The following is a 19,432-nucleotide window of genomic DNA, read 5'->3' as shown; positions in this document are numbered from 1 at the left end:
CTTGAAACAACTGATAAAGGCAGAAATAGAGATGAAGGAAGTTCAACTACGATTTTGATAGCAAACAGCAGAAGAACAACAATGTCGACCTCAACTTCAATCCAAAAACAAATGAGAAACCCATAAATTCTCCAAGTAACACAACAGAAATCAGAAAACCTTTTTAATCTTTTTTTTTCGTTTTTCTTCTTCAGATCCGGATGTAGAAAAATGGGAATTCAGGGATTTTATTCTAACTTTTTTCATAGGTGAGATGTGTGTGCATGATGGCGAATTCTCGGCTTCCTTTTGCGTGAAAGAGAATGGGTGAGCGAGGAAGGAGACCAAGCGGCTAGGATTTTCAAAGGGGGATCCGTCTGTCTTTTTCTTAGGTTTTGGAAAAATGAGTGTTTTAAAGAGATGGGAGATCCGGTTGGGCCAGGCAGGTCATGAAAATTGGGCTTCTAAAGGGATGGGCTTGAAACAATTACAAAATTAGTCACTTTGGATTCAAATTTTAATTAAAACCAATTTGTGTGGCTAAACTATTATATATATTTTTGGCGTTAGATAAAGTACTGGAAGTCGACGAGATAGAGTGTTGGTGGCTACTGGTTGAAATTTAGGCGTTAGGGCTTCTAAATGTGTAATAGTAAATTAGTAATAGAGAATAGAGATAGAGTACTGGAAGTGGAAGAAGGGTTTTTGATTATTTAATATATATATATGGATAAAAATAAAAATTATATATATTCTTAACGGGTTAACGGATTATCCGTTAAGAAAATTAAATAATCCGCCCCCAAACTGATAAGCCGTTAATAAAAAATTTTCAATCCGTTCCCCGTCCATTAAACCGTTAACCCGATATCAATAAGCCATTAAGCTTCGGTTTCGGTTCGGTTTTCGATTTCGGTTCGGTTTAGAACACCCTTAGTCTCATGCCTTCGCCCTTTGAAACATTGTCGTATTAGTTTTACTCAATAAATAAATGTATGAATATGAATCATTTAAAATTTAATAATATATTCGTTTTTAAATTTACAACAAGGTAATACAAATATATTTTTAAAAAAACAATCTAAATATTTTTAACGGGTCAAAACACACACGTTGTAATTAATTTAGAGTCAACCTATATATAGTGAACTATTATAAGAACTAAAATTACAATTTGCGAATAAATGAAGGATGAAAAGTGCAATTAATAAAAGGGCATTGTGTTCGGTGAGCAAGGAGTAGGATTGCGGAGCAAGGCGGAAGCAGCAGAGGAAAATGGAAAGCTCGGCGATTCTGAGAGAGTGGTTCGATCGGGTCGACTCGGAGAAAATCGGCAGCGTCACTGCTATTCAACTCAAGGTCTGTTTTGGTCTCGTAGAAATAAGCCTTCCGTTTTACGTACTCCGTTACTGAACTTGACGCCTTCCTTTTATACCATATATGTACCGCGCGGCCCTGTTTGGGATCGTTACCTTTCAGAGTGCTTTTGCGATTGGAAATTTAGAATTTCCTATCTCTGTTGTCCAGCAAATGATCAGGTTTTTTTTTTCTCTCTTTGTATTAACTTACGAGACAATAACATCCAAATAATTACTACACAGGTCTTTACCAATTGTAGCTTTATTTCTTCCATTTTATATCAATTTTCAGGATGTATGATTTTGACAGGAATGGAACAATGAGTTTTGAAGGTGAGGATGATCTCTTGCTGATTGTCTCTCTACTCTCGTTAATAGAGTTTCATGAGTTTTATGCTTTTTGTTTATTTATAGAAATTCTCTCAATCAGAGTGATGTAATCTCAAATAACAATAACAACCTGGTGGAATCCCACAAGTGGTGTATGGGGAGTATAATGTGTACCAGGGGCGGCCTGGTGAGTTTTGTGGCCTAAAGCCAAACTTTACGAGAGGCCTAACTTTAAACAAAAAAAAAATATTTATTTATTTGAAGTTTATTTTTCTAGCGTTTCTTATCTTAGATACAAAGTTATTAGTAATTTTCTTATAATCAATAACTCCTAATAAGTCTTTCTTAATTGATAATATAGCTAATCCATTTAATCTTTATTGAGACATTGTTTATCTTATGTGAGATTTTATCGATTTTAATTTTGAAAATTTCTTTCCGCTGAAACGACGGAAACAAGAGTCATTACAATTTTCCATAAGTGATATAAAAGAATCAAATTTTTTTATTTGACCAAGTGTATCAATTAAACTGTTATCTTCTAATTATCCTATTTTTCTTAATATTTTTAATTCCGAAAATAAATCTAAACCATCAATATCGAATTGATTATTATGCTTTAAGGAACATTCAAGATTAAGGCAATATTTTTTCAAATTTTCATCATCTAGTGATCTTAATTTTTACCGCTAAATAGAAAATCAAATATATTTTCATATGCTGCGAATTGTTCAAATCTATTTTGAAGTTAAAAAAATAGCCTTGTCTACTATTTATAAAGTAATAAATTCCAAAGGACCCTTCGAAAGATTTTGAGATTTTATTATCAACATTCTTATCAAATTGTTACTTCCTATATATCATACGTTTCTTACGAAATTCGGGTTTGATATTCATTTCAAGTGTAATTTTCTTGGCAGAAATCATAGCAGTTGCAAATCCTTTTCTCTATACTTGTTAAAGAAAGAAATCAAACTTTTTCTCTTCATAGAACATTTTTTTAAACTTATACATAGCCTATTAGGTGTAACAAAAAATGCCCCCCCATAAATGTGGGGCCTAAAGCAGTTGCTTTACTTGCTTTATGGAAGGGCCGCCCCTGATGTGTACGCAGACCTTACCCCTACCCTTGGGGTAGAGAATCTGTTTTCGAAAGACCCTCGACTCGAGAGGAAGAATAGAAACAGGTAAATATCAACAACAAGCCAGGAAAATGCAACCAATAATGTATGAACCGGAAAAACAGGTGGAAAAAAGCAATAGCAACAACAATAGCAATAGTCAAGCAGTAACAACGACAAGGTACTAGAAAACCTAAGCGGAAGATAGCACTAAAAACCACCCTAACACTAGCCCTCTAAGAAACAACGACAGGTACTAGCCGGCTAGCCCTAACAAACCCGAAACGGTACAGAGAAACACACTCCGACCTACTACCCTTCCACCCTAATCTTCGACCTCCAAACCTCCTATCAAGTGTCATGTCCTCGGTAAGCTACAACCGCGTCATGTTCTGCGTTATTACCTCTTCCCAATACTTCTTAGGTCGCCCTCTACCTTTTCTCCTACCTGCTAGCACCAACCATTCACACCTCCTCATTGGAGCATCTAGCCTTCTCCGTCTCACATGCATGAACCATCTAAATCTCGTTTTCCGCATCTTATCCTCCGTAGGGATACACCCACTTTCTCCCGAATATCCTCATTGCTAATCTTATCCAACCTAGTGTGCCCGCACATCCATCGCAACATCCTCATTTCCGTTACGTTCATTTTTTGGATATTGGCGTTCTTGACTGGCCAGCATTCTGCCCATACAACATTGTCGGTCTGACCACCGCTTTGTAGAACTGACCTTTAAGTTTTGTTGGCACCTGCTTGTCACACAGGATGCCGGATGCTAACCTCCCTTTCATTCACCCTGCCCCTATACGGTATGTGACATCCTTAATCTTCCCGTTCCCTTGGATAACTGACCCAAAATACTTGAAACTTCCTCTTTTAGGGATGACTTGCGAACCAAGTCTCACATCTATGTCCGCTCCCCTCGTCTCGTCGCTGAACTTGCACTCTAAGTACTACGTCTTAGTTCTGCTCAACTTGAAACCTTTAGACTCTAAGGTCTGTCTCCAAACCTCCAACTTCTTGTTGACACTGCCTCGCGTCTCATCAATCAGCACAGTATCGTCAGCAAATAATATACACCAAGGCACCTCCCCTTGAATATGACGCGTCAGTGTATCCATCACCAAAGCAAATAAGAACGGGCTGAGAGCAGATCCTTGGTGTAACCCCATCCCTACCGGAAAATGTTCCAAGTCGTCTTCCATTGTCCTTACCCGAGTCTTAGCTCCATCATACCTATCCTTAGGGGTTGTTTGGTACGCGGACTAAATTATCCCTGGATTATAGTCCTAGGATTATAATCCCTAGACTAATTTATCCCTCCTGGGAGGTGGGATAAAATAATAGCAAGTTTGATGAGATAAGGTGGGATAAGATGGAATATCCAGGATTAAGTTTGGGACAAAGTTTATACTATGTTTGGTTGGAGGTATTGGAGGTATAAATTTATCCCGGGATAAATTTATACCGTCAACCAAACATAGTATAAATTTAGTACCACACTTAATCCCACCTTATCCCACTTTATCCCGCGTACCAACGACCCCTTAAGATCATTATAAAACTTGGACGCCTGGAAGTAACATTGAAAGAGAAATAGAGAAAAGCAAACACATATGTGCTTTGAGCTAGGAGAGTGGTAATGTCTACAAGGAAAACGATACAAGAAAAACGAAATCAATATAAGATGTTGCCCTTCCCTGGACCTCGCGCATAGCGAGAGCTTAGTGGTTAGTGCACTGGGCTGCCCCTTTTTTTTATAAGGTAGACTAGGAAGGAGAATTTTCAAAAGACATAATGAGCATATATGAAATGTTAACTTAACCTTAACATATAATTCCCTTTTTCTTACTTTTATATATAATGGGAGAGAAAGAGAGGGGGAGATTGTTAATTGCAGCTACTGCTTCCGACTCTCCAGGCATGAGATATATCAAAGCATTGTCTAGATCCCCGGTGCTAAGCTGCTGTTCAATCTACTTTAGGCTCTTCTTTACTTTATTTTGGTGCAATTGAGTTTATGTTTAATAATTGTTCCATTGAGATTCTCAGACTGTTATTAATCTAATTTCTGTTTGCCAGAGTTTGTTGAACTTAACAAGTTTCTGCTGAAGGTCAGCTTTCTTCCCAAGTTACATTTTTTGTCTATTTGTTTTTTTCAAAAACATTAACTGGTCTTTCTATATGCAATTTGCATGTGATTTGAGTGGCACCTTGCTGTGTTTTCTCATACACAGCATTTGGCAATAGTTGCACAACCTCATCTTGGCAGCACTAGAACGAAATACTTAGTGTTGCATGAACTCTATGGTGTCTTTCTTCTTTTCCTGTAGATGCTTCATAAAATGTTTTCCTAAGTTGTGTTCTTTCAAAGGTTTTCAATTGTTTGATTTATATGAACCATCAATCTATCATTTGTAGGTGCAACATGTGTTCTCAGACTTGGAGAGGTGAATTTCTTTTTTGGTAAAGCTATTCCCGTTTATTACTTTGGTTTCTGTTGTTAATATGGTACACTTTGAGTCCCCTAATACTTCATCGTGTCATTGGTTGGAATTTGGAAATATATTTTTAGGAAGTTAATTCTTATATTATTTTGGTCATTGAATTAGGGGTCGTGGATTCCTTGTTCCAGATGATGTTTACGAGGCAAGAAATCCTTAATCTCAAACTCCTTCTGCCTTATTGTGTTTGCTTATTACTACAGCTCAGACCTTCTTATGGCGAGGAAAATGAGGAAAGAATGCTTGGACTGCCAAATGGTCTTTAACAGCCCGTTTATTTGCAACGGACGATAATCTATCAATGAAATTGTTGCATCATTTGCAGGCGTTGATAAAAATAGGATTCCAGCTCGACTCTCCAGCATTATACACTGTGTGCGAGGTACTATAATTGTTATAGAATTCATTATGAGATTCAGTAGATATTGTTCTTTGTGAAGTGGGATGCAGAAATATCTCATTCAATGGACTTAATGTGTGTTATGAAAATTCCTTGAGGCCTACACTATGTAGTATCTTATTCTCAAAGCACCAATGAAACTGAACATGCTGTTCGTTTTACCTACATTGCATATTTTCTCATGTAGCTCATACCTTTGTTTCATCATCAAAACAAAAGCTAATGAAGTAGCTGGTTTTAAATAAAATTCGACAACCAAATGACATATATCAGAAAAAGCATCATTTATCATGTTCCTTTTTGCTATTCCATTAGAAAAAAGCATTAAATTTGTTCAAGTACCCTTGGTTTATTCGTTTTAGTTGTTTAAACCATATTCGTAGAGGAGAAGAAAATCGTAAATAAAGGCATGGAGTTCCTATTGACATGTATTTGGTTAAACTATATTTTAATTGAAGCTAGCAGTATGGATTAGAAGAAACTGAAATAGAAGTGCCCTTTGCTTATCGCTTTTCGCTTAAAGCCCAATGAGCTTTGTCTTTCTTTTTCTTTTTCTTTTTCTTTTTTTTGCATTTATAATGACTTGGTGGTATTATAAACGTGTTAAAAGGATAGAGAGTACGCGAAAAGGTTTTAGTTAATGGCTTGCAAACCATAGTCATAACGCTGATTGTGATGATTATGGTGTGGGTTGTGGCAGATGGTCAGAATGAACGAGCAAATACTCACAAACTTCATTAAATTGTTATTTTGGTTTTTCTCTTTTTTGAGGTTCATGAGAGTAGGATGATAAAATGCTATGGTAAAACATAGCTTAATTCTCCGCCTTTACAGTTCAGGGAAGAAAATAACACAGCTTAATGATTTTCATTACTACACTTTTTTTTTTTTTTTTTGGATAACCGTGGTATTCGGGCCAACTTGCGCGCACCTCGAGTAATTCCACAAGATACCTCCCACCAGCAACAGGTACCAGGTAACTCACCTAGTGTTTTTGCCTTAGCTGAGATTTGAACCCGAAACCTCATGGTTCTCATCCACTTCATTGACCACTAGGCCACACACTTGGGTGCATTACTACACCTTGTATAGTTGTATTGCCATGCAGTCAGGGGCACTCAATTTGGTTGTTCACGTGGAGGGTTACTCGCAGGATGACATATTCTTATTGCAACTAAGATACGCATGTGGAATATCACGTGATACATTGTATGTTAATTGGTTTGAGGGTGAAAAAAGTTCTTTCTAGTCCTCTGCTTTTGAACTGATATAATTCCTTTTCTGGGTAAATTCTGCAGAGTTTTGATAGGAACAAGAATGGAAAATTCAGACTTGATGACTTCATATCTCTTTGTATCTTTGTACAGTCTGCACGGTGAGTAGATCTTTATTTACATGAGATGGTTGTCGCTTGCATTTATAATATTCATGATCGATGTATATGATGAGGAACACTTGTTTTATATCTGTCACTTTGAAATTGAGTCACTGGCGTCTTCCTTACTTAGGAAGGATTCTTGGTTAAGACGTCAATTAATGTTTGAGTTAGACATTCATTTCAACTACAAAGATTTGTAGGTCTTGATGAGGTTAAAATGTGATTCAGTGGAGCTGCAATTCCAATAGTTCTTAGATGTTAGTTCAGTGCTGAACTTCTTAGCAAAAACTTTAATAATACTTTTGATCTTTGCAGGAACCTTTTTGATTCATTTGACACAAGCAAGCAAGGCCGAGTGACTCTTGATATCAACCAATTTATCTACTGCAGTGAGTCCTTTCATTATCTACTTGTCTTTGTGATACTGCCTTTCATTTTGCATTCCGCCAATTGGTATCTGTTGTAGAGATGGGAGAGATTTCCATCTGAAGTCCATTCAGAGGTTCTTCAGAAAAGGTGGCTTCTGGTAGCATTTACTCGTCCTCTTTGAGTGGTGAACCCATAAACCCCACTTATTGTCTGCTGGAAGTCTTCCCATTTAATAGTCTGCTTGAGCCTTGAAGCCACAAAACGATAAAGCTCACTTGTTGCAGGGGCGGCCCAAGAAGATTGGTGGCCTAAAGCAAATTTTTAATTTGGGGCCTTTTAGAAGGAAATTTTTTTTTTATCATAACATCGATATGATTTATTCCGATGTTCCTACACATAGAACAACACAATTTAGCGCAATTGTCGCACAATAACTCACTTAAACCAACAAAATATAGGGCGAGTAATGTGCTAAAAATATAGAATTTTGGCCTAACATCAGTTATTAATAGTTTCTTTTATAAATAATTTAGTCTCTCTTAAGATATTGTTGATCTTAGATAATAGAACCAAATTCATATAGATACCTCACTAATGATGTCACTCGTAAAATTTAAATAATGAAAAATTTTATATTCGCGACAAGGGTTTAGGGGGAGTGATTCTCTTTCTGCATTTTTTGCTCAAACGGTTACATCACTACTAAATTAAAAGTTATCTTGAATTTTTATAAAATATTTTATTTTTTATTTTAACATACACAATATATTTAGACTCTGCCTCTAAAGATTGTTGTGAGATGTATTTGATCCAACTTACCTTAATTAAATATATTGGGTTCGAGTCCTGTGGTTAAAAAAAATCCTGTTAAAACGTTTTCTCTCTTTTACTAGGTCTTACGCGGTACGAATCTAGATTAGTCGGGGTCTCACTACAAATAAGAGTAGAAAAACAAAAGAAAAATTTGGGCCCCTCAAAATTTAAGTGGTTTGACCCTTGGGCCGCCCCTGACTTGTTACTGAAGGTTGTGTTATTCATTCGGATGACCGTAGTTATTTGGATGACTGCCCTTCCAAACTCTTAGGCTTGTCTCGCATGCCGATGGAGTTAATCACCATTACTATCCTTGACAGATATGTCTGATGCTCTTTCCCTGTTGGCATGCAAGGAGAAGAACAATAGAAAGGAAATGATTCCTTTAGGAATTTGGGAAATGTTCAACATTTACCTTTTGTAATTGGGTGAGATTATTGAAATAAATATAAGACGTCAGTTGAAGATATAAAGCGTCTAACCTGCCGGTATCAGTGGTTGTCATCCATTTTTGGTCAAGATGTTAGTCTGCTTTATGTTATGATACAATATAGCATGCCTCGTTTTATAACAGCAGTCTTTTTTCCTCCTCCTTTTTTTATTTGCAGCCGCTAATTGTAGAATCTAAGGCCGTCATCTCATTATCCAGTTTCCAATTGCTGAGTATGACCTTAGCCTCACTGCTATTAGTGTTGGTGACTTGAAAGTGAGGTGCTTTTAGCGATTTAAGAAGAGGCTTGAGCAACCGGTGTATGGTCGGAGTACCAAGGAGTCATTTCGTTCGTGCACAAGTTATACTAGGATTGTAATGCATGGATTGTTAAAGGTGTATGTAGTATTATAGGATGAATAATTATCACTAGAATATTGTATTTGTTTAGACATTCAGTTCATCACATTAAAATATTGATATACAATGTACATTTAAAACTTGCATCTGGTCTTAAATTGGAGAAATAATTGTTCCAAATAATTCCCTTAGCGTATATTAGTTGCTTTATCTAACAACTTGGTTTTATTGTTGTGTGAATAAGATAAAACTTAAATTTCTCAATTTTTAATTATGTCAAACAAGCAATACTTTTATGATGAAAATTACAGTGAGTTATACTATAATATGAGATAAATAATAAAAGTTAGTTAACGAATCATGCAATTCTCCTTTATTTTTCTTTGCTAAGATTCTTTAGTGATTATAGAGTCAATATTATAAACATTATCAAAAGCAAATGAAACATAATTAAAGATGATTAACTAAACAAGTAATAATTTCAAAAGGCATCATGTAATCTGTTGCTGATAAATGTTTTGCTATTTCGCATTGAAATTAAAAGTAATGCAAGGATTATCAATACAGAGATTAAAATCGCAATCAGACATAGTATTACTAATGCTGAATTTAATATAGTCAATAACGCATCTAACGCAACGACTCTGCATATCCGAAAAAGCAAAAAGCAGATTTGCTGTAATTGTAGATTTGCTCTCGTAGCCCGTAGGGGAACAGCGTCCAGTATGTTTAAGCAACTCTAGCATGTAAATAGAGAATGGGTGATTTAAGCGATTCTTTGGTAGCAAAACATGGCATTTCAGGTAGAGAAATTTAAGCAGGACTACTAACCATTTATATTTTGGACACGAAGTGCCTCTCTCTCTTGATATATATATATATATATATATATATAACTTCAAGGATTAGTTAGCGATAACCTGAAAAATTAGCCTCAAATCCGGTAAGATTGTTGCAAATAAGAAATGGAAGAGTCTGTTCTGATTTCATCTCCATCTTTATATCTCCCAATCATCAAGGACGAAAAGCCATTACTGGAACAGGAGGCAATTGGTTTAATACATAAAGGTCATGCGGCCAAGAGTTGGGAAGATAAATCTAGAATGGAGAAACGATCTTCTGATTTCTTTCTTAACATGTTTATCATCCGTAGGCCAACATAGAACTATGAGGTTAAAAGTATAAATTTCCCCTCATATTGACTGACTCAGTACTCTTCCGGGGTGGGGTAGGGAGAACCAAAAAGATTCCAGATAATTAGAAAAGCTCTCCAATGAATGTACTCTTACAGCAGCTCACCTCCCTAGCAAAGGAGATTGCAAATTGAATATTCTGCCGTTTCCTTATTCGGTTTATACTTCATTAGTTTTAAATATTTGTTAAAACCAAATTATTATCCCTAGACATAGATAAATTAGAAAGGGGATTCAGAATGTATAGAGAAGAATAACAGCACGAGCTGACAGAATGTGCAGCTCAAGCTGTGGATTATACTACTGAGCGCAATTCTCCTGTTTGTAGAGCAAACCTCCGGTGCTGCGACAGAACAGAAGGGATTTTGACTGCTTGTATTCTTGAGGTCAAGTCATTTTCACAGGATCCTTTGTAATTCTTAGCTGCATTTAGTACCGTCTGGAAAATTTGCAGAGGGTCACCATGGCTGACCACCAACACTGTGCATCTGCAATCCACAATCGTTACTTATAAGTCCATCAGATATCATGAAAATGCAATTATAGGCTTATGGTCTCCTCATTAGTGGGAATATGTGAAACACTAGGAGAATCTTGAATTTAAGCATGAACTGTGATTCTACTGCCATGCAAAATTTCCTTCACTTGTTAAAAAGAATAAGCAACCCTCATTAGCACTAAAAAAATACATGATTAATGTTGGACTTAAAAGCACAACATTACCCTCGAAATTGTGACTCCATGTTAATCAATGCACTTGTGAGTCTAGACACTACATCTGCAACACTTTCTCCACCTTCAGGCTGCATGAATGGATCCTTCTCATCTAGAGCCCATATATCTGGATACTGAAATCAGAAATAATTAATCAGTCTGAGAGCCACAAACCAAGTGCAGATGCTTATAAATGTTGAGGATCCACTTGATTTTGAAATGCAGAGAACAAATAACAACTCACTTTATCATGAGACTTAAGTTCATATGAAGGACCAAAGAAACGCTCCCGAAGATCTTCTAGAACCTGTAATAACAAAATTGTCTGAACTCAGAGCTTATCAGCAGAATCTATTCTTGTCTTAAAGCCAAAATCATAACAGACCAATCGATCAATTGTTTTAGGTTAGAAGCATCTCACCGTGACAGGAAAGGCAGAGGGGAAAAAGGAAATGGAGCTTTACCTTATATAACACTCAAAAAGCTTTTTAGGCTTAGTGTTGATTGGCTCGAGTGCATCAGGAGAAAAATGATATAAAAGATGAAAAGTTATGCAGCTAAATCAAATTCATCACCAGAAGGAAAAGTACATAGCAATTCAGTTTAAGCATATAAATCTAGAAATGTGCATTTAAGGAAGACATGATGCCCGGTGAAAAAGAGATATAGACCAAACAGTTCATCCTTGCTATTTACATGAGCATTTCTCAACTGAATGGCTTATATCAACAGGACAAAACGAGATTTCAGCCTATGAAATGACTTTGTTGCCAGGTCCTTGCTACTTTTACACTCTATTCATGTCATGGGTTCTAATAACAGTGATCAGAGCTTTATGAATTGATTATCTCAAGTACCTCTTCAAACAAAAGTACCATGATAACACTTAGATAATAAAATATACAAAAAGAGGTTACAAGAGTGCCTATATGTCCCTGTGACGGACGGATAAGATTTACCATACACTGCGGTCCTTCAAAAGAAATATCTAGAACAGATGCAACCACTTGTGCAGTATGAGTGGTCCTCGAGAAGGGAGAGTAGCAGATTCGAACATTTTCAAGTGGTACTTCATCTTCTTTCAGTACCTGTTATCAGAAAACAGATTGCCTGTAAACACCATTAAACTAAGCTTATAGAGAAGAGATAGACCCTTTTTAGCTCAAAAAAAGTAACTAATATGCAATTACTCAGAATCAGGAACGATACGACAGTCTCTCTTTACCTATCTTCAACTGAAGGGCAGCAAACAGAAATACATACATCAAGGTGCTAATCATCGGGAGACTCTGTTAGTAGCCATAAAGTATGGAGATAAACTGGCTGTTTCAACTCTAAGCCTCTAGGGAAACATGATTTCACAACTGGAGAAAGCATTTAGTTTGACAAAAGGTGAGCCTCCACATGATAATGTTTAAGGGGATAGAAGCCCATACATGGTCCTTTCAGAAAACACTTTTCTCTTCCTGCTCTTCTACTTAGACGGTTTTGGTTAAAACCTTTTCTTTTGCTTATGTGAATCATGTTATTGCTGAAGATAGAACTCATCATTTACTTGTTATGAACACTCGCTTGGTAATACTAGTTCACTTTCTCTGAGATGCTTAGATTTTTCTTTCAACCACTACATACCCTCCAACTTTATCCAAGATTTGACACTGAAAAAGAAACAGACTGTTCACATGTGAACTGAGTTTCCAGTTGTTTAACATGTCACCATCTCCTTATCCTCATTATACTGTCTACCTTGGATGAGGAAGTTATGCTAACTTGAAAACTATGACATCACAATGATTGTTCTTATAATGAGAAATGGACATGGATCTAGCATCCAAACTTTTTAGTACAGAGGCATTGTAAAATCACAAGGGATTTCACTGGAATATAATAAGTTTCTGAGCATCAAAAAGAGGTAGGTGATAGGATTCCAGGACATACAACACCATACACAGTCAAATGCTTAAAAATAACTAGGGAAAGCAATGGCCGACAGCAATTATGGTTCACGTAACTCCATATCTAGATAGGTGGAACATCTGAATCATGAAATGTCTGCCAAGGACTACTTTGGGAAACCAAAAATTGAGAATTCAATGGGAATACCAACCTTTAGGAATAACTCTCCAGCCAATTCTGCCTGTTTGATTCCTTCAGGAGCCAACTTATATTGTTCAAGTTTTCCATTTTCCTGTAAAGATAATGGTTCTTTTCAGTAATTTAGATTGCCAAGAGTAACAAGGGAAAAAAAATCATTTCAACCAACTCTCAAACCTCCCCAAGGATTATATCTCTAACAGTCAAATTTTGTATTCTTCCGACTTTTAAAGGTCTGTGCATTTCCCGCTGCTAGGTAAACCATCTATCCCAATTAACGTTCCCAATTAACGTTAGTTGATTGAACTGTGGTACAAATAGAAAGAAGGTCTGTCTGTCTTATTATTTGGAACTAAGTGATTAATGCGATCACGCTGTACAATGTGTCAATTACTTAGACAAGTATTCCAATTAATCTAAGTAGAGTGCCATGGGGCAGGCAGAGGAAGATCATTGTGTTGATGGGTTAGTGGAACAAAGCGAGAGAGGAAGTTGCCTTTTTTTAATAATGTATTCAAAAGCTGCAAACTTTACCAGTTGTTAGGGCAAACCATGGACTACCAAATGAATGTCAAATGTGCAATAGCATTTAGTCAAAGTTGGTCACTTTATAAGGAAAATTCAAAAAAGACAAGCAGAAAGCAAGCTCAGTCCTTTAGAACACTAGCTAAAATGTACTGTTAACTGTAAAAAAAAACCTTATTAAAGAAGATACTCCAGTAAAGAGAATTAACCCAAACTAAGGGTGTGTTTGGTACGAAGGAAAATGCTTTCCATGGAAAATATACGGAAAACGAGTGGTTTTATCACTTATTTTTACTTGCTTGGTGAGTGTAAAACTTTTTTCGGAAAATATTTTTTTATGTTACTCTCCTCACCCCTTCTTCAACAATTTAATTATTCTTCTAAAATTCACACAAACCCAAAAGAACTAATGTACTGCTTTGCTTTTTTATGCAAAACAACTTTGAAATTTATGCTCCATAACTATAAAAAAAAAATACTCTTTTCAAAACATGAAAATAAAGTAATTATTTTATTAAAATAAAAGAAAATACTTTTTCTAAATTTGTTGAAATGGAAAAAAATACTTTTTCTATGTAGTGAAAAGAAAATACTTTTTGTTGAAATAATTTTTTCCACAGTCTCATTTTGTTGAAATAAAAAAATAACTTTTCTATATCATGCAAAGAAAGTAATTTTTTTGTTAAATTGAAAAAAAACACTTTTTTATTTCATGAAAAAAAAATAACCATTTTTATTTAGGGTGGGGTGGGGGGCGAGGGTGGGTCCCGCAAGTGGGGTGGGGTAGAGTGTAGTAGGGGTGGGGGTAGGTAGGTAGGTGGGGTGTGCGGGTGGGTAATAGGACAGGGAGGTTGAAAAAAAAGTTATGGAAAATATTTTCCTTCTCTTGATTGTGGGTAAACATTCCATTGAAAAAAAAATTCCAAGTCAATCAAACACGAACAACAACAACAAATCTAAGGGAGTGTAGTTTGTACGCAGACCTTACCCTATCCAGGGTTAGAGAGGCTGTTTCCGATAGAAACTCGGAAACCTATCTCCAAGAACTCCCATGAGAAATTGGGGTGACTCATGAGAAAAATTGAAAAACATTTTCCGCGCACACCCTAAAACATTGATTTTAGAGCCGATTAACTGACAGATAAACATTACAGAATAGTATCAGGATTCAGGAGCAAAATAACACAGGAAGTGGAAAGTTGTTTTAGCATATAATGAAGAAGGGAAAATGATGATCCAACAGAGAAAAAAGAAATGGACGGACCATGGAGGAAACAATGAGGCCCGTTTCGTTGGGAATGCTTTTGCCATGCCTCAGCACCCAATATCTGTTAACGACGCCTGCCATTCTTTACTCTCCACTCTTCACTGCTCTTCCTTTATTCAGCCAATCCGGGGCGGTACTTATAGGCAGCTCCACGACGTCGTTTTATATTTTTTAATTATTTAATTCTCACCGAAGAATTAAGGTACAATATTTAGGCACAATGAACAATCAGTCGCCTTTGTTCATTAAGCAGGTAAGCGGATCCGGGTCAGTCCATTTTTTGCTGACCCGAAAAGATTAAGCAGAGAGAGTACAGCTAGTTAGGCGCAAGGAACAAGCTACAAGATCTCATTTATCGTCTACAAACCCCAAAACATCATCCTCCTCGTCCCCATACCCTTCCTCTTTGTTGGAGAATTGACAAGTAAACTGATAGTTTGTTTGAAGCTTGACAAATTATGGCGCTAAATCTTCGTCAAAAGCAAACCGGTAACTGGATTTTTTCTCTCTGTTGTATAGATTTATTTCTGCTCTCTCCACACTTTTTTTTTTTTTTTTTTTAACGAATCTAATAATTTGGAATTCTTTACACTTTTGTGGAATTGCAGAGTGCATTACGCGGATGTTAAATCTGAACCAGCCGGTGAATGCGGGTGGCACAGCGAATGAGGAGGTATATAAGATCCTGATTTACGATCGCTTTTGCCAAGACATTTTATCCCCTTTGATTCACGTCAAGGACCTCCGCAAACACGGCGTCACCCTCTACTTCCTCATTGACAAGGATCGCAAACCGGTCCATGATGTTCCAGCTGTCTATTTCGTCCAACCCACCCATCCTAATGTACAGCGTATCGTTGCCAATGCCTCCAACTCTCTTTACGATTCTTTCCATCTGAACTTCTCCTCTTCTATTCCCAGGCCCTTGCTCGAAGATCTCGCTTCAGGTGCACCCTACGCCTTCTCCTTTCATCATTATTAATTTCTTTTCTTTTTGTTGAATTTTATGCTTGAAATGGCTAGCTAGTATTGGAATGAATACTGTTTTATTCACCCCAGCTGGTCCAATTTTTCCACCTAGTGGATAAGGGATTAAAAGATCTAATTTAATTTGCGTTTCGAAGATAGATATTTTTGCATTCAACAGTACAAAGGGGGCACGGATCTACGGAGAGAAGAGGCAACAGCTTGATTGATTAATTGATTTAAAATCGAAACACTTAATAGTTAATACAATTTCTGGGTGGTGCTGAGTGAAGATTTGAAATATTAACTCCTACGACTTGTTTTTGCTCCAGGCACGATTAATTCTGAATCGATTGAAAGGATCTCAAAAGTGCATGATCAGTATTTGGAGTTTGTCACGCTTGAGGATAATTTGTTCTCACTTGCCTACAAGAACTGTTATCTTCAGCTGAATGATCCCTCTGCTGGGGATAAAGAAATCGAAGAGATCATTGAAAAGATTGTCAGTGGCTTATTTTGTGTGTTGGTTACTCTTTCTGTTGTCCCTATTATTAGGTGTCCCCGTGGCGGGCCTGCTGAGATGGTGGCATCCCTGTTGGATCAGCGATTGCGAGACCATCTGTTGGCTAAAAACAATTTATTTTCTGAGGGTGGGAATTTCACTAGCTCATTTCAGAGGCCAATTTTGTGTTTATTCGATAGAAACTTTGAGTTGTCGGTAGCTATACAGCATGATTTTAGGTATAGACCACTTGTTCATGATGTGCTTGGTTTGAGATTGAACAGGTTGAGTGTGCAGGGAGAGAAAGGTGGGATGAAATCATATGAGTTGGACAGATCTGATCCATTCTGGACGGCAAATTGGTCATTGGAGTTTCCAGAGGTTGCTGTGGAGATAGAGTCTCAGTTGAACAAATACAAGAAGGATGTTGAGGAGGTAAATAAAAGAACTGGTGGGAACGCAGGGGCTGAGTTTGATGGGACAGACTTGATTGGAAATACTAAGCATTTGATGAATGCTGTAAATTCCCTGCCTGAGTTGACAGAGAGAAAGCAAGTCATTGATAAGCACACAAATATTGCTACTGTATTGTTAGGCGAGATCAAGGAGAGGTCCCTTGATTCATATGCCAAAAACGAGAGTGATATGATGGTAAGAGGTGCCATTGATCGCAATGAGCTCATTGGAGCTCTCAGGGGAAAAGGGACTAAGGTGGATAAGCTGCGGTTTGCTATCATGTATCTTATCTCGACTGAAACCTTACCTCAATCAGAAGTTGAAATGATTGAAACAGCACTTAGGGAGTCTGAGGTCGATACCACTGCATTTCAGTATGTAAAGAAGATAAAATCATTGAATGTCTCTTTAGCATCAGCAAATTCTGCAAGTAGGAGCAACATCGTCGATTGGGCTGAAAAACTATATGGGCAATCAATCAGTGCTGTAACTGCAGGTGTGAAAAACCTATTATCCAGTGATCATCAGTTAGCTTTGTCAAGAACAGTAGAAGCACTAATGGAGGGGAAACCCAACCCCGAGATTGATTCTTATCTTGTTTTGGATCCTCGTGCACCTAAATCAAGCTCCGGGATGAGTAGCAGTCATCTGAAAGGACCATTTAAAGAAGCTATCGTCTTCATGATAGGTGGTGGTAACTATGTGGAGTATGGAAGCTTACAAGAGCTTGCCAGTCGTCAGCAGCCAGTTAAGCATGTCATATATGGGACAACAGAAATTCTTTCAGGAGGTGAGTTCATTGAGCAGCTTGCACTGCTGGGGAAGAAGATGGGATTGGGAACTAGTGGTGCAGCACCAGCCCATTAATGCAGGTTCGTTTTGTGTACAATCCCCAAAAGAAACCTTTTGTTGTTCAGTATGGACTGTGTGCACTTTATCAGGGTTTTGTTGAGTAATTGGAGAAGGATTTATTGACCATATTCTTCATAGTGCTCCTAGATTATGATATTTGACGTTGATGCATAGTAATCTTTAAAGTATGAGGAATTCATATATATGTTCAAATCTTTTTGGAGTTTGTTTATAACAGCTGTTCTGTAGTTGATATACTTGGAGCTGTTTGCATACCATCGCACAGTCAAAGGTAGTTTGTGTGGATTCTTATATTGTTTTTATTGTTTTGCAATAAAAATTTGTTTTTCCCTCTCTGTAAAGCTCGATGCGTTGCATAGCTTGACTTGAAAAATTAAATATGCACGCATTGCTGGCATTTCAAGATCAGCATTCTGGGAAGAGCCACATACAACGAAGAACAGCTTAAATGCAGTCATTCCGCCACAATAATTAAGCTGGAAGCCTCATTAAGAGAATAGATTCCAGCTGTCTATCTAACTGTTTACTAATCTCAATTTTTTTTGGGTGAACAAGAACGCAGTTCGTTTTGACCTGCTTCTTTTCATATGTAAAAAGCATATCTAATTGCTTTATTAGCATGACCTCATTATTGAATCATTATTACTTTCTTTAGTCTCGTGAAGGCGTTTGAGGACATCAATCCAAAATGGATAAAAGAAAATAGTTATCCATCCATATTATCCATTAAAAAATGAGTTGGATAATAAACTTTTTATGAATATCAATGAGAGCCATATTTTTCATTTAGAAAATGAATAATCAATGGATAACTAATGAGTTTAATTTTTATATTTGTAAAGCCTCAAATTGGGAGTTTCTTAAATTCGGAAGACTAGGAATTCTTCCAAAAGCGATCATATTCAATGAGTCATGGATAATATGGATATTCATATTATCTGCCGGTTAACCTATTTTTTATCTGTATGAAATATGGGTTGTGCCGGATAATTTATTCGTTTTTGCATTATCCGTTTTGACCCGTTCCATAGACGACCCGACCCGCCCGTTTGCCACCCCTATGTTTGACCGTCCAAATTTCTCTCCACGCTCGAACTTTCACTTAATTACATTGGGTTTTTAGCTAAAAATTAAGGTGAATGGGAAATGGAGGAAAAAATAAAATTTTGATTTTCCCTCCTTTACAAAGGAACATTGTCCCATATTGGAGGAGTAAAACTCGTTTGTTAAGTATATATATAGTTGCACTTCTTCTAGCTCTTACGAGTTGAAGCCATCGTCGTCGCTCGCTCGTTTTCGGTCAAATGATCTAAATGAGTAATTAACTTCTTGGACCAAATTTATTTGTTAAATAGTAATATTAAACTAATAATTTTTAATCCAAATCAACTGTTTCAGTAACAGTAATTTAATTTTCCTCCGTTTTATTTTGCTATAAATACCAGGTCATTCCCTCAAATTTTCCTTACGAAAATTCTAAAATCTCTTCTTCCTTTCTGCATTATTTTCTTACAACAACAAAGTGTGATTCACTGCCGCTATTTGTGTTCGTTGTACACTGGTGTCTGAAGTACCACTACACCAGTGTGGTTATCCATTCTATCTGTTATGGATTTTAGAAAAAATATGCAAGCAGCAAGAAGGTTGAAAATCGGATTGAAAAATTATCTCTAAAATTTTATTAATCATAGAGCTTTAAATAGCCAAATAAATAAAGTAGTAGTCTCCTCCTACAACTAAATTACTAAACCCTTACTATAATTAAAATTCTGAATCTTCTAGCAGACTCCTCCTAA

At 36.7% G+C, this 19,432-nt stretch overlaps 3 protein-coding genes across 3 annotated transcripts; 2 read left to right on the top strand and 1 right to left on the bottom strand.

Annotated features, from left to right (window-relative positions):
* Nucleotides 1–1,174: 1,174 nt before the first annotated feature.
* LOC104114713 (uncharacterized) lies at nt 1,175–9,190 on the top strand. The gene is made up of 10 exons (XM_070186519.1): nt 1,175–1,338; nt 1,459–1,517; nt 1,630–1,670; nt 4,875–4,906; nt 5,214–5,242; nt 5,405–5,441; nt 5,622–5,678; nt 6,995–7,071; nt 7,390–7,463; nt 8,865–9,190. The coding sequence occupies exons 1-10, from the start codon at nt 1,255–1,257 to the stop codon at nt 8,882–8,884; spliced, it is 510 nt and encodes a 169-aa protein (XP_070042620.1). The 5' UTR covers nt 1,175–1,254; the 3' UTR covers nt 8,885–9,190.
* A 1,103-nt stretch (nt 9,191–10,293) lies between these two features.
* LOC104114881 (metal-independent phosphoserine phosphatase) lies at nt 10,294–14,990 on the bottom strand. The gene is made up of 6 exons (XM_070186514.1): nt 14,837–14,990; nt 13,061–13,141; nt 11,913–12,041; nt 11,198–11,260; nt 10,963–11,087; nt 10,294–10,727 (listed from the first exon to the last, which is right to left on the bottom strand). The coding sequence occupies exons 1-6, from the start codon at nt 14,918–14,920 to the stop codon at nt 10,535–10,537; spliced, it is 675 nt and encodes a 224-aa protein (XP_070042615.1). The 5' UTR covers nt 14,921–14,990; the 3' UTR covers nt 10,294–10,534.
* Nucleotides 14,991–15,158: 168 nt separating this feature from the next.
* Nucleotides 15,159–17,977, top strand: LOC104096911 (SEC1 family transport protein SLY1-like). Its single transcript, XM_009603367.4, has 3 exons — nt 15,159–15,328; nt 15,448–15,786; nt 16,138–17,977. The coding sequence occupies exons 1-3, from the start codon at nt 15,298–15,300 to the stop codon at nt 17,628–17,630; spliced, it is 1,863 nt and encodes a 620-aa protein (XP_009601662.1). The 5' UTR covers nt 15,159–15,297; the 3' UTR covers nt 17,631–17,977.
* Nucleotides 17,978–19,432: the final 1,455 nt, after the last annotated feature.

This window comes from Nicotiana tomentosiformis, chromosome 1 (genome assembly GCF_000390325.3).
Source record: "Nicotiana tomentosiformis chromosome 1, ASM39032v3, whole genome shotgun sequence".
Classification (NCBI taxonomy): domain Eukaryota; kingdom Viridiplantae; phylum Streptophyta; class Magnoliopsida; order Solanales; family Solanaceae; genus Nicotiana; species Nicotiana tomentosiformis.
Note: the sequence above shows the minus strand (reverse complement) of the source record. Positions and strands in the feature narration are given on the sequence as shown.